This window comes from Camellia sinensis, chromosome 4 (genome assembly GCF_055761805.1).
Source record: "Camellia sinensis isolate YWXY chromosome 4, ASM5576180v1, whole genome shotgun sequence".
Lineage (NCBI taxonomy): Eukaryota > Viridiplantae > Streptophyta > Magnoliopsida > Ericales > Theaceae > Camellia > Camellia sinensis.
Genome location: NC_138964.1, coordinates 184,980,809 through 184,998,931, shown reverse-complemented (window position 1 = coordinate 184,998,931; position 18,123 = coordinate 184,980,809). Strand labels below are relative to the sequence as shown.

At 35.9% G+C, this 18,123-nt stretch overlaps 1 protein-coding gene across 12 annotated transcripts; it reads right to left on the bottom strand.

The window, feature by feature from the left end:
• Window positions 1-304: 304 nt before the first annotated feature.
• Window positions 305-17,865, bottom strand: LOC114313379 (DNA mismatch repair protein MLH3). 12 transcript variants are annotated; one of them, XM_082867103.1, is made up of 25 exons: window positions 17,649-17,865; window positions 17,369-17,539; window positions 13,751-13,802; window positions 13,609-13,656; window positions 12,173-12,327; window positions 12,002-12,059; window positions 10,884-10,941; window positions 10,651-10,743; window positions 10,403-10,568; window positions 10,289-10,304; window positions 9,926-10,146; window positions 8,670-8,739; window positions 8,487-8,570; window positions 6,154-6,247; window positions 5,968-6,065; window positions 4,494-4,567; window positions 4,165-4,362; window positions 2,572-2,616; window positions 2,444-2,497; window positions 2,210-2,316; window positions 1,830-1,878; window positions 1,433-1,492; window positions 1,226-1,298; window positions 830-915; window positions 305-703 (listed from the first exon to the last, which is right to left on the bottom strand). In XM_082867103.1, exons 2-25 carry the CDS (start codon window positions 17,492-17,494, stop codon window positions 524-526), a joined length of 2,265 nt encoding a protein of 754 aa, XP_082723229.1. In that variant the 5' UTR covers window positions 17,495-17,539; window positions 17,649-17,865; the 3' UTR covers window positions 305-523. The 12 variants fall into 12 exon arrangements, 2 of the variants coding, with proteins under 2 accessions (XP_082723229.1, XP_082723230.1); XM_082867104.1 differs by lacking the exon at window positions 2,444-2,497; XR_014328047.1 differs by lacking the exons at window positions 305-703; window positions 830-915; window positions 1,226-1,298; ... (6 more) ...; window positions 4,494-4,567; window positions 5,968-6,065 and adding exons at window positions 6,332-7,531; window positions 7,666-7,837 and having other exon boundaries at window positions 6,153-6,247; window positions 8,487-8,557; window positions 17,649-17,861.
• Window positions 17,866-18,123: the final 258 nt, after the last annotated feature.

Genomic DNA, 18,123 nt, shown 5'->3' with positions numbered 1-18,123 from the left:
CTTCTGTCCAGCTGCCGTGCTCTGTTGATTTAACATCTATTGTGTTCTGGATGATATACATTGGGAATTTTTATTTTTATTTTTTTTGTTGTCCAACTTCATTCACAGTAATGGGGTTAGCTGGAGGTATTTACTTCAAATTTTGACATAGTCCATGTATGATTTTAGCACTCATAATTTTAGTATATTTGCTGGACAGCAAAAAAAAAAAAAAGAAAGGGACAAGAGAAGAAGCAACTATATCTAGCTGTTTTGATCACACATCTGCCAAGTAGCTTTGCCTTAAATGATTTTAAAAAAGAGGTGAAAAAATAAGGTGTGATTTTATTGTGTGCAAATAACTGTCGTTACAAACTACAAGCGACTCTGTTACACTAGTACAACATATTATTGGTACTTCAGCAGTTAGAATGAGAACTATACATAACAAATTGAAAGAATGGGTTCACAGTGGCAAGGAAAAAAGGCGCGTTGGTGGAGAACCACAGCCACCACTGAATCTGGAAAACCAACTGGTTACTCATCAAGACAGACCTCTGGCAGAGCTCAAATGCTGTGCTGCACGTTCTAAACTGGGTTCATGCTGATGTAACCCATGCCACAATTCATTAGAACCACCATTCCACAATCCAAGCTTAGCTATCTGCTTATGCAGTGCCTCCAAGTTGACAAGAGGGACAGTTGTTGGTCGCCCGTGAGCACACTGCAAAACAAACTCTCCAGAATTATCAACAATGCAGCTAAGCAATCTCTCTCTCTCAGCTAAGCAAAACAAACTCTCAATTTTTTTGTATTGATTGACAAATAGACTAGGGTACTGTCAACTCACTTGGAAACACAATGATGTTTGCTTCAGCTCTTCAACAATTAGGGAACACTCTGAAGGTAGCAATGTGTCCCCAAACATTATTGCACCTAAATAGTAAAACCAATAAACAAAATTAAGAACATAATCCCCAAGAAAGAAGCTTTCACCCTTTTAAGAGTAGGAAATACAACTCCGGTGCAGCTAAAAAGTTGCTAACATGCTGGAAATTTGAGATGTATCAGGAAGCAAGAAAGAAAAACCATGGCAAATGGCAAATGACACTAGTCCATATGAGAATATTTTGTGGACAAGCATCACCTCGCATAAAGCATTAAATAACTTAATTTGTGGATGATTGGTAACTAATGCAACTTTTACACAGACTAGCATTTTTCCTAAAGATTGAGGTTATTATACCTCTACACGCTTTGGAGTTAAGGACCCGATGAACGGATGGCGGTATAGTTGATGATCCATCTGTATCAGCAAGCTGTTGATCACAAATACAAACTGGAGTGAGAAAATCAACAAATATAGTTTGGGAAAATTTTAGATAATGAATGATGAATCAATAAACTCCAGAAAAATCATGGAAATGGAACTGTAAAAACTTCTCTGTATTACCTGTTGAAGAAATTCCAAGAGATCTACAACAGTCAAATTGACTCCTACAATACACGGCACCTGCACATTAAAGTAATTGTGATATTCAATAATGAGACAAAATAGAGATTGCGGATCTCTGAACTATGTCAATAATGTTATACATCTTGAGTAAATATACAACATTGAGGACACTTAAAACATTTAAAGCACCTGGTTGGTCAATGTGTATGTCTATGGAAGTAATAACAATAACTTCTCTGGCAATAATATTTTCCTCTATATATGCATGTATATGTACGTAGTTGACAGACTAACTAGTAATACAATCAAGAAAAAAAAAAAAAAATTTAAGCTTGTAAAAGAAGTTCAATGGCTGAGAGAGAGAAAGAGAGAGAGGGGCAGGAATATTCTTCACCGCATTGAGTGTGACAACAGTTGGCTGCCTGTGTAGAAGATTCAGATTCCTGTAAGAACACAAAAGGGTGTACACCAAAAAAATCTCAGAATTTAAAAGATGAATTGTATAACAAGACAAATGCAATATATCATGCATTCTCTAACACCATCCATTTAGCGGGGAAAAAAAAAATCATCCCAGCAAATCCTTAACGAAAGATATGAAGCAGGAGATCCAAAAGGTTCTCCAAAGTCATCAGCACAAACAAAAATCTGACAGACTTGTTCACCAACATTGGTATGGGGTTAATACCTTTAAAGGTCATTCACACCATGATTGACACATAGATCAACAGTACTAATTAAAGATTTTCTAGACACAGAACACAGAAAAATTACTTTTTAAAAGACCTTGAACCCAGAGAACGAATGTTGCAGAGCCAACCCCAATTTTGAATATGATCAGCATAGTTGTGCAACAACTGATACCCTATTTCAGGCAGGACCTGTTTACAGTTTCGAAAACAATAAAAATCAATAGTGAAGATCTAAAAATTTTCAGATAAATGTTTAACTTGGCACCGCATCTAGGGCTGTAATAGAACCCCGACATATACTGTGAAATGGAAATACCAATTTTTGCTCAGTATCTAGGTAAGTGACTGTCTTCATTTCTCCAGATAGCACCTACGAATTTCACTAGTCTGTTAGCCACACTGGATTTGTCATTTTCAAAAGTTTGAACTACAAAAGCATTTTACCTTCTGACGTAGTTCTTCCAAGCGGATCCTTTCATCTGCAGCGTGCTGTAAAAGACAATCACTTGCAAAGTAAGAAATGCAGCCAAATGCTGGAAGTAGACTCCAAAACCCTAAGCCAATAAATATGATTATGTGTGTTGGTATGTACACGAATCAAGCCCACACATGTTTGCATGTAGATGTATATATACTACCAGGCATCTACTGGCTAATGCTGACACGATTTCCCAGTTACAAGATTCTCATATGAGAAACTGTTAACCATTCCATGTCCTCAATCCACTTCTAAGATTTCCTGTGCTATGTACATCTCAACAATTGGTGTCATTGAACATTCTACCGAGATAAAATAGGCCTCGACTGAGAATCATGAGAAGCAGTACTAAACTATGTTACACGGACTCGGGTGTAGATATTGGGTGCGGGCGCAGGTGCAGGTACATCTAGGGGTCGGATACTTCAAAATTAAAAATTGAAAATACATAAATATGGATCCAAATTTGGATACGAGTACGGGAATATGGTAAATATTTATTTTTTAAATATATTTATTATATAAAGATGAGTTAAATAGTTATTTTTAAATATATTTATTATTTTTATCTTATGTATTATTTTTATTGATAATATTTTTAATTTATTTATATAATTTATTTTTTTTTATTTTTAATTGATATATATATTATAAATAAAAAAAATTATAACAAATAAAGAATAACAAAATATGTTAAAATAAATAAAAAATAAAATTTGGATGATTTATTTTATAGATTTTTATAGATATTTTTTTTATTATAGATGATTTAATTAGATTTATTATTATATAACAAATTATATTATTTATTATATGTTAAAAACGAGAGGGGAGAGAGATAGAGAACACAAATCGACGAGAGAGAGAGAGAGAGAGAGAGAGAGAGAAGAAGAAGAAGAAGAAGAAGAAGAAGAAGAAGACGAGGAGGAGATGATAAAGAAGAGAAGACAGAGAGAGAGGAGGAGATCGACATAGATGAAGACAGAGACAAGACAACACAGAGACATAAATCGACATAGATCTTCACCCTGTTGCTACCACTGCTCCACTGTAAGTCTCTCAACAACCCTTCTTTCTCCTCTCATGTCAGCCATGTCCAAGAAACCCATGCCGAATCTGACACATATCTCACACCCGCACCCATGTCGTATCGTGTCGACACGGGTACTCTGCCCTAAACCAACGAGTCCATGTAACAAAGGTACTAAATAGTCCACAATTACAACGTCCATAGCATAATGTTTTAACTTGTGAACTAATGTTCTATTTGGCTCACTAGAATAAGATGGAATGGAATGGAATAATCATTCCTTAGGCTCCCCTATGGAATGATTAGTCCATTACAATGATGAATGATGATTCCATTTGCAATATATTTTTTAGTCAATCAAACATGGGAATGGATATTTTGATGGAATGATAATTCCATTCCATTCTATTCCAGTGAATAGAACACCACCTAAATATATCATTTGGCTATGGTCTTTCAAAAATTTAAAAACATGAGATAGATGGATCTCAAGAAGAAAAAAAGAAAGAAAGAAGAGCAGTGCTTAAACCTGGTCAATAATAGCAAGCACTCCACCACCCACAATTGGAATGAACTTCTTATTCACCTGTTGGAGAACTTTGGCATCCTCCAGACAATTCTTATTGATAGATTCAGGAACTAATGAATCACCAGCCAAATGCAAGATCCCAGAAGAGACATCAAGTATATTACTCTCATTGTGAAGATTATGTAATTTGTCTCCCCTCTGTATAGAAAACAAAATCACTTTGTAACCACTAATTTCATAACTTGACAACCCCAAGTTCTTTTAACAAACTGGTAATCATGATAGAATGTGATTTCAAAAAGAAAAGAAAAAACGCTAAGGTACTCAACTGCAGTCCGTAGACAGCTCTTCTGCCATTTTAGCCCAGAATCTAATGGATCATGAGATTCCTTCAATGTGCAGTCTGAAGGTTAAGAGAGCATAAAATCAGAAGTATATCATTTATATGGGTATGATGAAGGTATAAAGTGATAAGCAACAAAAGTGATAATCAAATAATGGTGAAGAAAAAAAAAACAAAGTTAAATTTATTCTAGGGTTTTTTACTTTTTTAGTCCCTGATGTATGCAATTTGTCATTTGGTCACAAATGTCTAAAATTTGTCCCTAATGTATAAAAAAGTGTTTCACTTTAGTCCCCCAACCTAACTCTATCTGGAAGTGTTGTTAAAGTCAAGGGTAAATGTGGAAACTCAATTAATAAAAACACATTTTTAGTCCAGTTAATTCTATTTGCACACCCCTCATTTTCTCAGTGCCCACACCATCTTCTAATTTTTTTATTACAGTTTTGTCCCTCAAACAAATTACTCTTTTGGATAAAAACCTAAACCCTAATTTCTCTATACACACATCTGTGGGGCTCGCAAATGTCGGAAGCAACATATATATACATGTTGGATGGCAGGAATATTTCCTTCTAAAGATGTTGGTTCTTTTTTTTGTTTTTAGCAGATATGTAATTATGATTTTAACGCTTTACCCCTAGTTCAGACGGAGAGAGACAAAATTATGTTAGGGGACCAAATTGAAACACTTTTTATAAATTGGGTAGTAAATTAACACAATTTAAACATGGGGGTCCAAAATGACACGGATCACTACTTTGGGAGCTAAAAGTGTATTTTTTTTAATTGAGTTTCTGCATTTACCCCTAAATTTAATGAAGTCTACAGACAAAGTTAAGTTGGGGGACCAAAATGAAACACTTTTTATACATTGAGGGCTTAGGCCTCACTTGGGGAGTAACTACTTTGGTCAAAAAGTCACTATAAGTTGTCATATCACTCCCTCTACTTTTCTGCACATCTTTTCGTAAAAAGCAAAAAAGTTACTAAAATAGCTTGTTCCCAAACTAGGCCTTAATTGACACAATTTAAAATTTGGGATCACAATGACACATCACATTCTTTGGGGACTAAAAAGGTAACTAATCCTTCATTCTATAATACATTATTCATAAATGCTTCCATATTGTGGTTGTTCAATCTACAATCCTACATAACGCTACATAATCTTAACAGATGGAAATCTACCTAAAAAAATCTGGTACTCACCCATAGATCAATGGGAAGCATAACTTTTGCCTACACATAACAGAATTATTTTCAACTAAATCCATGCCGTAAATGTGGAGGCGCTCTGACTTTTTGCATTTTAAATTTTTGAACGTCAGTTATGTCTTACGATGCTACATAATACTAACATAATCATAATAGATGGACACCTGCCTAAAAAACATGGTAGCTTCTCCCATAGATCAATGGGAAACGTAACTTTTGCCAACACATAACAACAGCATTACCTTCAACCAAATCCTTACTGTAAATGTTAAGATCCTCTGATTTTTGCGTATCACATTTTTTAATGTCCTTCATGTCATGTGCTTTCTTCTTATCTGGTCTGAAAGCAAAACCTCAGTGAAGTTAGCAACTATCAGATTTGATCTAGCATTTTAAGCTTGACATGGAAATACTAAAAGTAATTATACCTGGTGTAGATCAATGGATCTTCCACAGAATTTGGCTCAGAATATAGTTGACATTCACTAGATGATTGTTGAGGATGCTTCAACCCACTCGTTTCTGCACAATACACATAAATCTTAACTGGTCTAGCTTATTTGCACCACCACCAAGTCCTACAAACAGTTTGTATTAAAGCAACACCTTGTGAAGTAGGGGCATTATTGATGGCCTGGGCTGAGTTTTTTTGCTTCCATGGCCAAATGGGTAAGGTGAAGAATTTTTTCTTGCCTCTGTAAAAAGGTGGAGTTGAATGGCTTCTTTTTGGCCTTCTCTTACAAACATATCCTTCTTGTTGATATATAATCGGATCCTATAGGCCTTCATCCACAACATCATAAATTGCTGAAGAAATATGGTGTGACGTTACTGCAGAACAGTTGGCATTATATTTACCATGCGAGTCTAAACATAACCACTCTGTTTCATCAATAAATATATCGGGACATTTTGAAAAGAGAACATCATCTAGATTATGTTGTTGGATAAATCTACAATTATCTTCCTTGGAACGAACACAACTTTCAAAACCTGAGCACATGTTTGCAAAACTTGTTGAGAAGTCTTCTTGGCTTGAGCTTTTTCGCAAAGAATCATCAAAATAAAAACCACGGTCCTTAACAACCCTTTCCGCTAAATAGTCATATCTATTGTCATATTTGATACGCCTCTCAAGTGCATTCTCATCAAAGAAATTATCCACATTCTGAGATTTGGTCCTAAATAATGGATCTGACATTACAGAAGACCATTCAGATTTAAGAGACTGACGACTTGAGAAAAATTCTCCGACACGTGCAATTGAGTTTGGTGGAAGGTCATTCTCTCCAGCTAAACACTCTCCACCTATTGCAGAAGACTCTATTGAATCCCTTGACAAAAAATCCAGACCTGTAAGCACGTCACACTTAGACATGGGTCCGGGGGAAGACCAAGCACTTGCTGCCTCATCCTGCCATAGAGTCCCTGGAAGGAAATCAAACCTCTGGTTATTGTCATCAATTTCTCCAACACAAACCCAATCATTAGGTTCAAGACTCTTTCTTTTGGCTCCAAAACCATTAATCCGAAAGTCAAATCCTTCAGAGCTTGCAGGTGATGCCCCATCAACTGGAAGGCTTCTCCTACAGGAGCAATTATGCAGAAAGGGCTTTAGATCCTCGCTGATCTTGTCCACATCATCACCTATTTCAAAACAATCAGGAGATAATGCACTCCCATTAAATCCATTACTTATGCTGGCATCCACATTGAAATGTGCATCCTCCAATCTAGAACCCAAAATATAGTCTGTGTGCTCACTGGATCTTTTTTCCCCAAAGAACTTATTCCCCAAGAAATGGTCTTCAGAAGAGAAAACATTATGGTCAGTTGCCTGCAGATAGCTAGCACTCTTTTGGTTTACAGTTACTCTAGATGGGGCAAGCAATCCATCACACAACTGGAATGAGTAGTCAGTTTGATACAAAGATCCCAACCTGATCTGGTGTTCTGAAGCATCTTGACAAGAAAATCTATTGTCTTTCCAGTGAAACATATGGTCACTTTCTTCAGTTGGCATCTCCAGCTAGGGGGAGAGAAGGCCAAAAGAAGCACGGTGATTGTACATCCTGCACCTCCTTTTTGCAATTTCATATTTTTCTGGCAAATCTGCCAATGTTTGGCAACAAAAGAAATCTTAGGATACACATGAAGGAAATCGATTGGGTAAATTACACCTTTGCTCCTTGTTTGAGCCAAATTTCAGTTTAGTCCCTATAGCTTCAATTTCATCAATTTAAACCTCATACTTTCAATTCCGTACCAATGTGGTCAGCTGTCATTAACATTTTGGATGGAAAACATGTGCGAAACTAGAGGGACAACAGTAGAATTCAAAAGAACTATAGGAACCACAGGTGTAACCTATTCATTTTTCTTTTTGTGCAGGAATTGCTAAAATTTCCACATGTTGCCTTTTTCCGTCCAAAATGCTAACCACAATGGACAGAGGAACCACATTGAAACGTAATTGAAAGTATGATGTTTAAATTGATGAAATTGAAACTACAGGGACCGAAGTGAAAACTTCACTGGACCTAGAGGGACCAACAGTATAATTTACCCAAACAGATTTTTTGCCAGTTCACAAGCAAGCTATATAAACATCATTCATGAAATTTTGTTACTCTGGAAATGTGTTCTCTCTTCTCCAAATAGTTTTGAGGAATGTAACTATTGAAACAACTAGATCAGGGTATTCAAACTCTATACAGAATTATCAGAAGCAAGACATTTAATAATAAAATATAGATCCTACCTTTTTCTGGTGATGAAACATCATCACCTTCCCTCCAGGTATTGTCTCCTTCTGACATAACAGTACCACGGCTGGAGGAATTTCCTTGAAACATATCAAAAGTCAAGACAAGTTTAAGAAATGAATTAACAAAAATAATGTTAACAGACAGCAAAAAGATTATTCACAAATTTAGCAGTTTACCGTGAGAAAATTTTTCAGTCCACAAGTGTGTGATGGCCTTTTCAATAAAATTAATAATGGGAGACCAATCCTGAGAGAGAGAGAGAGAGAGAGAGAGAGAGAGGATCAAGGGAACAATTGGATTCCTAAATTACTTCACAACAGAGTGATAACCAAACAAATTAAATTAGTAAGACTAAAGCCCTGAAGGAAATACTAGCACACTGTAAGTGAGAAGAATGAGGTAGACAAGCCATCTACAGCATTTAGGCAAATGAATCACACACATGGAGGAAGAAACAACACCAATCATCCAAAATTGATAGAAGGAAGGAAAATATATGTATATATACTGCTATATCAAGTGTAATGCACAAATGAAATTTTTTCAACAGAAGCATCAATCCCCATACAATCCCTGTTTCAACAGAAGCATGCGATCAACAGTGATCGATGTGAAATCGATCCCTCACTTTGAAAGTGATCGATCCCTTATTAGTTGTGATCGATTGCCACCCTAGTTTTCACAAATCCTTCGTAAATTGGCTTTGGAAGCTAAGTTTCAATATAAACACCTCTATAACTTGGTTTTCTATATCCCAACCATTGTTTTTTCACAGTCAAAATTCTGTAAACTCTAGAAAAATTCTGAGCAAATATTTTGATCATTGTGAGAGAATTTTCTCGAGATAGTTTTCCAAAAACCTTACATATCTTTGCATTGTTGTGTTCTGCACACAGGGTTGATTGGGTAATTGGATCCGTTCAAGAATAGAGATCGAGGCTGTTGCTTCGTAGTGTCCAGAAGATCAAAAAGGCTGACTGAGTCAAGCTATGCTCGTGGAGTAACTACAAGTCATCAGAGTTGTAGATAAACCTAGGTATACGGTTGTAAGTTTTCTCGACTGTGTCTTGTATTCTATCATCGTTTGGTGGATTTTTGTTGGGTGTTGTGGCCATGGTTTTTCCCTTTTGGGCTTTCCACGTAAAATCTGTGTTATCGTGTGATTGCTATTTACTGTGGTAAATTTTGATTAAAAGGCTAAAATAGGGCTAATAAACATAATTCACCACCCCCCCAACCCCTTTTCCGTTTCTAGGCACATTTTACTGAAGTCTCCAATATTTCAACTTTTTGAGAAATGACAAAAATCACTTTTCCACTCAAAACAATCTAATTGACAAAGGGCAAACAAACTTCATAAGCCAGGAAAATTCTCAATCAATTAGCTAATTATATATATCACAGTTCATGATCAAACAAGAAGAAATGTTACCTTGAATTCAACAGAAGTCTTTGATGGCTCAAATGTTATATCATACCAAGATCTTGGGCAACTTAAATTCAAAATGTATGTTTCATATGTTTGAGACCTACTTCGCTTCCCATTTTGTAACTTCATGTTAGCCTCCTGCAGATCCGAAGAGTTGAACCTAGTGACCAACTCATTCAGCAGTTTATGAATTGGGCCCTTGCAGATATAAAGAGAGTTGATGTCTACATAAGTGAAGGTCAAGAAAATCAAAATTCTCAATTATCTCAATTGCCGATCTTTTTGTTTTATCAGTATCTTAATTGCTAATCTATCTAGTGCAATATAACCTTTGCACACTAACAAGATAATCAACTTCACGGATACAGACAAATTGACAGGCCTGCAAGAAAAAGGACCCTCAATTAGCACTATTGACAGTGGGGAATCAGTAAAGCATATCCAAACAGTTAAATAGTTATATCATCAAATGAAGTATACCTTCACAAATGAAGTATCACGAGGACTAGACATATATCCAGAAAGCTTTAATACACCATCAGAGACATTTAATTCATGTAGAGAGCTGAAAATTTCAATTCCAAAACCACTCGTCAACAGTGACAAAGGAGATGAGGAAGGAGTCGTGCAGAACAACTCATCCTCACTGCATGCAGGTAAAACAAAATGTAAGCAAACACATATATGAACCTCCAAGTGCTATATTGACAAATGTAGAGCAGGAACACCTCTCAATATCAACAACTTCGAAGAATACTTTTGGATGAACAATGGCAATTCTAAGAACAAATTTTTTGACTGAGTGCAAGACCTTCTTCGGGCTTCCAATTTCATTATGCAAATCACAACCAAATCAAGTTAATGCACATCATCACGAGTAAAATGATCATATCAGCTAAGGTAGTTGGCTATCATTAATAAATTTAAACCCAAAGCAAAATATGTGCAAAGTAAGAGGAACCTAGATTGGATATGCTTCCTCCGAACTGGTTGGTTGTAAAATAAATCCCGAACAATGACTGCAAGGACCCAAGACTATTCTTAGAAAACAAATCAAAGCTTATCTGCATCATAATCAACAGGAAAAAGGAAAGGCAAATTTATTCACCATATAAAGCAGTTACAAGCCTACAATTCACATACACTCTAGCATTCCTAAAAGCCAATATCATTTGAAAGAAAGATATAAGAAAACTGGGACAAATACTCAGAGTAGTTCATACAAGAAGCACAAAGTGATCCAACTTTACAATTTTAATGGACAAATCCAACAGTACTTTGGTAACTCTTGCCCATTGATTTGATTTTTGTGTTGTTTGACTTCCTCAAAATAAGCTACAAAAATGGATTCACACTGCAAACATTGATGCTTTGATGATCAGTTTAAACAAACTTGTAAGGCATTGACACAAAGTGTGTTTATAAATTCCATCTCTCCTTTTCACTAGACAATCTACCAAAGTAACCTTTTATAAAGGACAATTTCTCAATGTAATGTGAAGAGAACAATGTTATGGCAGATTAAAACAAAAATAGTTATTTATATAAAATTTGGAAACAATAATGTGATGAAAAGCAGTCATGCGACACTAGAAAGACGCCAATTAGATGTTATTAAGAGGAGGCTTCTAAGTGGAATTTCTGGAAGGCTGATCCAATCCTGAATTTGTTCATTTTCAACACTGAGCTAATTAAGCCAGAAACTCCCTGTTCCAAACAATTCAAAACAAAGAAAAGGAACGGTGATTAAAAGCGGCTTATCATTTGGTTTTCAGGTGAAGTTCCAGTGTTGTTCTTGTAATGCTAAAGAAGCAATCTTTACTTGTGCACACATAAGGCCAGCTCCAATCTATTTGCTTACCTTCTACCAAACAGAATAATGCTCTCCACCATAATATACTTGTGCAGGTTCTTGTTACTTACAAATCCAATTTTTGTTTTATTTAAACTTGTTATCAAACATTTAACAGTGTCAAGAAAGAGAAGAAAACAACAGGCAAAAAGAGCACAAACAGATCTTCCAAATGGGAGAAATAATAGTGACTTGCTTGCCAATAGTGACTACACAACAATTTTTACCTGTTGTGCCTACATCTTGCCTACCATCATCAATTCCAAGATACAACCATTTGCATCCCTGAAAAGAATGATGGTAAGTCAACCACCAGGATACTTGGAAAAATGGCAGTAAAGACGCTCAAAATTGACAAATGAAAAATTAAATTCGAAACATTGAAGAACAATCCATGCCTTCATGACTTTACGATATCCATTTGGCCTCCCATGAGCTTTTGTAATGACTTCTAACAATGAAACATCAGAAATGGAGCTCAATGCTTCTCCTCGATAGCCAAAGCTTCCACTAATAGCATTAGTATTAGCTAGCTGATCAACTTTTGACGTTGCTGGTCTCATAGTAAACACACAAATCATTAGATAACATGGTCAATAAATAAATTGTATTTGTAGTTATCCCCACATGATAGCAATGGTTAAACAGTCCAACTAAGCACCTACATTCCAAAAACTAAGAAGCAGGCTATCAGTCATCAATACTTTCAAAAGTAAAATAATGCCACACTTTCCAATGTCTAAGATTTCCCTGTGCTTATTCAATGTTCTATAATAGCATATTCAACAGAAGAAATGCTATGGGTCGTGCAATAGATATACTCTTTCTTTTCACCAACACATGGGATTGACCAGTTTTCTTAAAAGAAGAGAGAATTTTATTCCAACTGGCATTCATATACGAGACAGCCATATATAGGCAGCTAAGAAGCACAGATACTCCAAGATTGGTGCTGTGTTCATATGTGCCACGACGGGGATGTGTGTCCTTGTGTCCGACGCACCACGTGGCATGTCAATTTTTTTTTTATTATTTTTTTTGTAGGGCATGTGGGGATTCTTCATGAACACATGTGTCCAGTGTTTGGACATGTCTCAAGACACCTTTGTAGATTTATTTATTTATTTATAATTTTAGAAAGATGATTTGGGGTCAAAGTAAAATAATGGAAAATAAAAATATAAAAAATAAAAATACACCCAAATATATATCGATGCTTCTCGTATCTATACATTCTAAATTTATATTCATATATATAATAAATAAATAAACAAAAAATTGCCGTATCCCCTCCATGTCCATATCCAACAAGCAAACACACACACACACACACACAACCAAAAAAAAAACACACTCGTTGGCTTATTAGTTGATTTTCACACGCATTCCATCTAGAAAAAATAAATAAACAAGGACAACAAAAGAGTATGTGAAACTCAAAATTTAAGGTAAGTGTCCCTATTGGAATGAGCACTATTAGGTGTTCCATGATGACTTAAAACAGGTTTTTGCTAAAAATCCCAATTCATATTGAGAATTTTTACATCTGAAATTGCGAGATTGGTTCCCTCTAAGATTTATGACACGTCCTATGATCAACAAAGTATAAATTCTTATCCCTCACTATTATTTCCTATGTTACATGGACTATTCTAAATGTGCAAAATACCAATGCCGGACACTCAACACATGGGTAAGGGTATGGAACAAAGGCCTGACATGTATAGTTGGGCATGCATCCAACAAGCTTGTATGGATCTACTTGTTTGCATCGTGTCAAGAATCTCAACAGCCAAAATAAAAGTTTTTCAGAAGAAGAAAGATATTCAGTTACCATATCTTTCTCCCAACAATACCAACCCATCCCAAGTAATACCACATCCTGCAAGTAAACAGACATAAAATGCAAAAAATAAACTAGAGAGCTCAGGGTGCAATGTGAGTTAACTATTGAAAAGGGGGAAAATACAACTAACCATTGTCCACTACTTTAATGTAGTGGGTCCCAACACCAACTGCAACAGATACCTGAAAGAACAAATCAGTCCTTAGTGGAAAAAAAAAAAAAAAAAAAAACCAAATGTAAAAATCATGCATAGAACAACTATATAATGGTAAAACTTACGTAGTGGTTTAGCAACGGTCTAATTTCAACTAAAGGGATACACAATTCTTGTTAGGGGTGTGCATGGGTTGATTTGGTCCGAGTTAGTGCCAAATCCAAAACTGAACCAACCTATTCAATTATCATTTTTAGGACCCAAAACCAAACCGAAAACCTTTTTTATCAAAATATGACCATTCACAATTCAATTCATGTGACTCTTGAAACTATCAGGCCCAACAAATGGCAACCTCATTTTCCTCTTTTTTTTTTCTTTTTCTTTTTTTTTTTTTTTTTTTTTTTTTTGTAAATATGTCATAATACAACTTCTCAAAGTGTTTAGTACAAAAATAATCAATATCTAATCATGATTTGTAGTTATTTTAGTGATCACAGGGTTTAATAGGATCCAATATGAAAAATGTCAACATACATCTAGATGATTAAAGCTAAAGTAACTTGCACCCATGAATTATCTATTGCTAATTTGGTAAAATAAACATGGTTTAATATGGTATGAGACAAGCCAATTGGACACAACGATTCCACAACTTTTTTTTTTTTTTTTTTTTAACTTTCTTTTAACAATAAGTATAAACAATTTTAAAAGGTTTTAAGTTTTAAAATAAAAGGTTTCAACTTATTTTTTCTTCTTATTCTATGCTATTTAGGGTTTTTAGGTCCATTTTTGAATATCAAAGGATAATATATTATGATTTTTAAATACTTTTATGGTTGATGGGATTTGTACTTATATCGCTTACAATTAGACAATGTAATCACGTCCTTATATAAGAACTATTGTATAACATATACCAAAATCAATTTATTTTATGTTTGGATAATGGTCAAAAAACAGGGTACCCCCTCCAAGTTTAATTTGTGACACAACCCTCCTAGGTTCAATACCATATTGAAAAAATGAATGGTTGATAGAATAGTAAAAAAGACAAAAATAACCCTCTTATTTCTTCTCTTTTGCTTATATCCTCTCTTTTGCTTATATCCTCTCTTTATCTTTCTTTGCCTCATCTCACCACCATCACCATCCATTGGCATCACTAACACCCTCCACGACCACCAAAATCACAATTACCATCCACCACTACCAATCGCCTCCACCCAAAACCACTATCACCACTCATCACCACCACCCAAAATCACCACAACCACATAGGCTACCTCATTCCCCCTTCCCCATTCTCCTAACCCCCATTCTCCCTCCTCCACCTTACCTTATCCTTTGATTCTTCTTACAACGACTTCATCATCTATCATTCTAGCATCAAAGGTGTCCCATCGTCATCTACTAGTGAACCTTTGACATTGCCACTAACAACATTGACAGCAGCTCTATAAACTAGCCAACTCAGTTTGTAGTTTACACCCATCACCACCACCACCACATCGCTTGACCTCTTCCCTTTCCACCCACCCCCAATCTCCCTGCTCCCCACCAAAGTAAGTTGTTTGCCCCTTCCCCTTTTCCCCAACCTTTGATCTACCTCCTTCCTATTCCCAACCAATCAATTGCCTCCTTTCCCAACTTCTCCACCTGTTCTCCCTCTTTACAACCCCAACCAGTTGGCTTCCCCCTCACCCACCACTGTCCTCCCTCCTCCCACCCCAACTTAGTCAGTTACCATTCCTCCACCATTGTCCTCCTTCCTCGCATGACAACATAGTCAACTATCCTCTCCCCCGCCATCATCATCCTTTTGCACTAGGGCCAATCAGCTAGCCATGTCCCCTACCACCCTCCTCCCTAAGCCAACCTAATCCACTGCATGCTTTATCTCTATCCACCACCTTCTTTCCTCATCCTACCATAAACCAATTATTGCCCCCTTACTCCCTCCTACACCTTAAGCTAGTCGTTAACCCCTTCCCCTCCCCCCCACCCCAAGCCAATCATTGCCCTATTCCCCCCAACCATGTTCTCCCTCCTCACCCCTAGCCAATATGCAGCTTTGAACCCTTTAGAATGGCAGAATTGAAGCTTAAAGAATGGCATGTTTAAGGTTAAACAAAGGAATAATTGGGGGAAAGAAGGCATAAATGTCATTTCAAAATTTGAATAATTCAATTTAAAATTAAAACAATATTTGACACGTCACGCCTTGGTACTGTTAATTTAGATGGAAATAGTCATTTTTTTCATTTTGATATTGACCTAGGGGGAATTAATATCACAAATTAAAACTTCAAGGGGCGCTATGTTTTTTGGCATAACCACATGAGAGTGAAATGTAATTACCCCTTTTTTCATCTATACAGTTGTTTAATTAAACCAAACAACAAATGGATGTCAAAAAACAAATGGAACTTAATTAAACCAAACCAAGAAACCTTGGTGTCGTTTGGGGTAACCCACAATTCAAGCTATAAGTAAATATTTTATAAGGCTTGATAGATGTCCATTGTAATTTGTAAATTCTATTTTTACAATAATTCTCTTATATGTGATGATAACATTTTTTACTAATAACTTGAAAATATCACATGTACATTTGTACATCATACAAGTCTTTTAACAAAATACATACAGGGGCGGATCTTGGTTTTGTTCAGGTTACTCAAGGAATGAACCCAGAACCAAGCCGAGCCTCTCCCATGATCAAATGAACCCAACACAACCCCATGGTTGGAACCAGACATTGGGTTGGTTAGGTTCACAGGTCACATGATTCTTTTATATAGCCTACATCCTTTGATTACATCGGTTGTCCTTATTTATAACAGTATAAAACCAGACCCTTTGAAAAAAGAAATTCTATTGAAAAGGTTTCAAAGTGAATAGACATTAAAGCAACACATGGCATCAAAAGTATTAAAAAGTACGAAGTGGAAATTATTTCGGTTTCACATTGATCCATGTTCCAAAGAGGTACCCCACTCCTATCTTTCCTTAATAAGTATAACTCTCCTGAATTCAACCTATTAGCTCTAAGGATGGGCAATCCTAGCACAGGGTAAAAACCAACTTGATCGGTACACAAGTTAACATAAACTGCTTATTCTAGGCATATTTTGTCATCAAAGAGTCTACCAATTGTCCAGGTAGGTGTTGAATATTTTGCCATTAATAAAATAAACGTCCGCCGCAGAAATCTTATTCCTCTAAAAGGGATAAAAGATCAAGACGTTTGAGTTATCAAACAAAATTGTAGCTAAATCATTATTTACATATGCACACAGATATAATCTATCTTCTTCTGCTATGTATATCTATCTATCTTCTATCTTCTATCTTCTATGTCTATCTACCTACATCTATCTATACTATCATAAAGGGAAGGCGTGCGTTGGTATTGATGTCTCATTTTTTGGGTTTTCCCAAAATATCCCTACAGCAGTTACATGGCCATTTATACCCTAAATTCAGTTTTTTTTTTTTTTGGAACTTCTGATTTTTCCAAATTCATTTCAGTTTTCAGATTTTAAATTCATACATTTTACAATCTTATAAAAATACATTTCAAAATTTTACCTTGGTTGCACGAGCATCAAGACTGTTGAAAATCAGCTCTTCCACGACTCTGGTCAAGTTGAACAAGACAATGCCAGAACGAACCGAGCTGCGAACAGCCTCAGGCAAATGCTTGATGTCCCTCATACTGACCCCAAATCATAATAATTCTTCAATCATTTCATATCTGAACTACAAAACCCATAATTCATACATTTACAGGCAAACCCCACAAACAAAAACTACCTGCAATTACAGACCCAAAACGAAAATTTGAAATTCGTAATAGCTAGTTGCTAACCTGAAGACGACGATAATTTTCGCCTAGGGTTAGGGTTTTGATCGATCTTCGAAGACAAAACAGAGAGGAATGAGAGGTTCGATTTTGGTGGGCATGGATTTCGAAACCTGAAGAAAAAAGGCGGTTTAGAGCTCGCGGGATTGTGTGCGCCGGACTGTTCTAAGTTGCGCTTACAGTGTAGTGTAACTTGCGGGGAAACATTAAAGATACACGCGGGGTACTGTTTGTGTGGGTGACCGATGATTACGTCACCGAGTTAAAAGTTGAAGTCACACGTGGATTCTGATTGGCCAGCAAGTACCTACTCCGGTTGGTAGCTCGAAAAACGGGTTGCTCGAATGCCCCGAGTTCAAAATGACATTCATATTGCTTGGTTATCACTTTTTAAAAATGCTTTTTAAAAAATTTTACTTTATTATTTTTCGTATTTTTTTGTTTTTACTGAATTTTTTAATATTTTGAGCAATTTTTTTAA